At 37.8% G+C, this 3,532-nt stretch overlaps 1 protein-coding gene across 1 annotated transcript; it reads left to right on the forward strand.

The window, feature by feature from the left end:
• Positions 1 to 493: 493 nt before the first annotated feature.
• On the forward strand, positions 494 to 3,097 carry LOC123705946 (beclin 1-associated autophagy-related key regulator-like; the record flags this gene model as incomplete). The annotated part of the gene is made up of 5 exons (XM_045655065.1): positions 494 to 792; positions 1,395 to 1,817; positions 2,080 to 2,207; positions 2,524 to 2,668; positions 3,034 to 3,097. Coding segments are annotated over 5 exons (1,059 nt in total), but the record flags the coding sequence as incomplete, so codon positions are not given.
• Positions 3,098 to 3,532: the final 435 nt, after the last annotated feature.

Consider the following 3,532-nt stretch of genomic DNA (forward strand, 5'->3'; position numbering starts at 1 on the left):
AAATTAATTTTGATTGGTAGGTACGGTATAGGTATGTGGGGTGGGGTGTGTCTCACGTTTAGTAAAAAATGATTTAATTATAAATCCTATAAATTTACGTGATAGTATCATGACGCATTCGGCATTACGCAGCGTTTTGTAGGTCGTAGTAGTATATTATTATTAGTCTGTGGTCGTAGTGTTACATACTCAGTTACATAGTTTTGCTTTTGCTTTTGTATCATTACGCCATCTGTGTTTGTTTACAGTAACCATTTTATTACAATTATAAAGTGTCTGGAGTGCGAATTGCACGTCAATCTGTCACTAGATAGCGCTCAAGAAACCTTACTGTTAACATGTTGACATATTAATTAAATTTTACATGCAAGATAAATAAATAAATATTATTTCATATAATATTATCATTATCTGCTTCAGTGGATGAAATTGTGGATGAAATGGAAAATATTTGCTCAATTCAATTTGTCAATGTCAATGTCGCCATATCTGACATTTTCGCCTTTCACTCATCACAGCTGATGAGCTGAGTGACAGGTTTTTGTATTCATTTCCAATTTTCCAATCGCGGTTTTGCATTGCAAATTGCAATGTTTGTGAAATTCGAAAAAGTGTAGCGATGAGTTATTTAGCGGAAAGTGAAGCGCCACGGGACTTTAGAGTTTCCTCCACGGAAAGTGATGGACATTATACAAAATGTGTGCTTTGCTATACGGTTAAAAGAAATTTCTATTGCGCAGAATGTGTGAGAAGTGGCAGTTTCGTGCACTCATCATTGCCTTATTCAGATAAGTAAGTTATTTGCATTTATATTATTTTTATGACACATAGCTTATATTAACCTATATGGAAGTGAATGATAGAACTATCTTTTTACTAAATGAAATGAACATAACATCACTATGTGTACTCATGTCGTAGTTTGCGGAAATAAACATATGGCCTTATATTTTTAATTAAATTATATTTCCTTGGGTTTGTTATCATGCACTAGTAACCTAGATTTGATAATAGCAACAGGAAACAATTATAAAACTCTTAGCAGAGGAAAGATTGAAGTATACATAATTATATTGAGACGTTCATATACCTGACCTATGCAGCTCTTGTCTAAATATAGCTTTGAAATAGATAATAGATGCAAATAATGTACGTTCCACTGATTTATTTTCTGTATATGCATTTGCCCTTCTGAAATTGGATTCTTACAATATAATACACATTTTTTCTTATTTGTATCCAGTAACAACAACACAATCAAATCATTCAATCCACACTGGCACATGACAGCATTAAAATGTGTAGTAGTAGTGCTGATGGCTAAAAAAATTATTTTTATGTCTATTTTTTTATGCTTATTGCTCACCATTTATAGCGTCAATTCTTTCTTTCAGATTCTCTGACAAACAAGTGAAGTTAATGAGATTAAAGTTAAATAGACAGCATATATTGGACAGATGTGAAAAGTTGCTAGCACCAAAATTAAAGAAGGACATCCTGGTGACAGAAACAAAGAGATCTAGAGACAAGTTAGACTTGTTACGATTAGCGATAGACCAAAGAAAGAACAATATTAGTTCAATAAAAAAGGAACTGAGTGATTTAGTGACTTATAACAATGAGTTAAGGTTGAAATTGCCAAGGTATCAAAAGCGAGTGTCGAGTTTGGGTAAGCATGCTCAGTCGCAGCGATATGAGCTGCAAAAGAAGATCAGTACATACAATGATCAGGCGCAGTCGCTGGCTGCGTTGAGACGTTCCAGGATACGGCAGCTGAACAGATATATCTTTCCAGTGTACATCAGTTATGATTCCAGGTAATATATTAACACTAATATTTTTATTTTAGACTTTTGTCTGCAAAGGCTTTGTTTGTAGGTTATTTTGATTCCGCTGTTGGGATTTATATCTATAAAGATAAATTTGTATTTACTTGCTCCTGAGTAAAGTGTATTTATTATTATTTGTAATAAATTAGAATGTCTTCTCTATTCTTCCATGTTATAGTCTCTATTTAAATTGTTTGCAGAATAATTAAAATGTCATTTACTATTTTAATAAAAATTTTATCAATTTCAGTGACAGTATAGAAGACATGGAGTTTGTTGGTGATGATGCTGAGGAGGAGCCACCGAAAAGACCACAGCTGCACATTGTAGCACCATATGTGGATATTGATGGAGACTACTCTAGTATTCAAGCGTGGGGTAAGTTTCAGGTTTCAGATTTAAAGGGAAGTTAAAGTCATGTATTTCTTACTTTACTTAATCCATTTTAGTTTTTAACACCCTTCATTACGTAATTTGTATGTAACTGAATCCTTTAGGCTGTATTTTGACTCGCTTGATATGGAGAGATTTAATTCAATCTTTGTATACTTATCAGATCTGCTTACAGCTACAGGCTGTACAATAATTTCATGAGTTTATCTTGTTCAACTGTATTTTTTTTAGTTAGATTTATTATTTCTCTATATTATGTGGTTTTTAATAAACTCTGATAGAAAAATTCATATTTTGTCAGCGTCAGCGAACAAGGAGGCCGGCGGCGTGGCGCCGTGGGCGAACCCCGTGCACCGCAGCAGCGCGGCGCTCGGGCTGTGCGCGCAGCTGCTGGCGCTGCTCGCCTGGACGCTCGACGTGCGCCTGCCGCACGCCATCGCGCTCGGGTCAGTATCGAACTAGTGCTGACAACTGGCTAAGTGTTGGTGGCTGTTGACTAATGTTTGGTGACTTGTTGTGTGCGCCTCATGGAATTTACACAATAATTTTTTTCATGCTTGTATAAAATATAGTGAACATTAGTTCAGTTCGCCAGTTGATTATAGGTTGACTTTCCACATAGTTACGCAATTGTTAAATTAAAAACGCAACCTTAATTAATCTTTTACAGCTTATCGGCTTAATGGGGCGAGATGGCACATCATTTTCGTGCGTTCATCGTTTTTTTTTTTTTGCTCTAACCAAAATTTTGCAATGCTGGGGGATCTTAGATTATAAAGCAGTGTATCTAATATGTATTTCTCGTTAACAGGGAGGTGCTGGAGGGCGGCGCGTCCCGCTGGCGCTGGGCGGTGCGGCGCGTGGCGGCGGCGGGCGGCGCGGTGTGCGCGCGCGCCGCCCTGCGCGCCGCGCCGCACCGCAGCGGGCTGGGGGCGCTGCACGCGCTCGCTGCGGCCGCCGCGGCGGACGAGCCGCAGCTCGGCCGGTATCGCACAGAAAACATTTAAAAAATGACACACATCATACTCCACACACAAAAAAAATGACACACATCATACTCCACACACTAAAAATGACACATATCATACTCCACACACAAAAATTACACACATCATGCTCCACACACAAAAAAAATGACACACATCATACTCCACACACAAAAAAATGACACACATCATACTCCACACAATAAGTATCATCATGACATGTCAGCACATGTACTACACCTGCCGTACGTTTCAACACTATATCTATCATGAAACATGAATCAGACGCCAAACAAGACGTGTTACACACCATACTACACTTCA

Source organism: Colias croceus, chromosome 3 (assembly GCF_905220415.1).
Source record: "Colias croceus chromosome 3, ilColCroc2.1".
Classification (NCBI taxonomy): domain Eukaryota; kingdom Metazoa; phylum Arthropoda; class Insecta; order Lepidoptera; family Pieridae; genus Colias; species Colias croceus.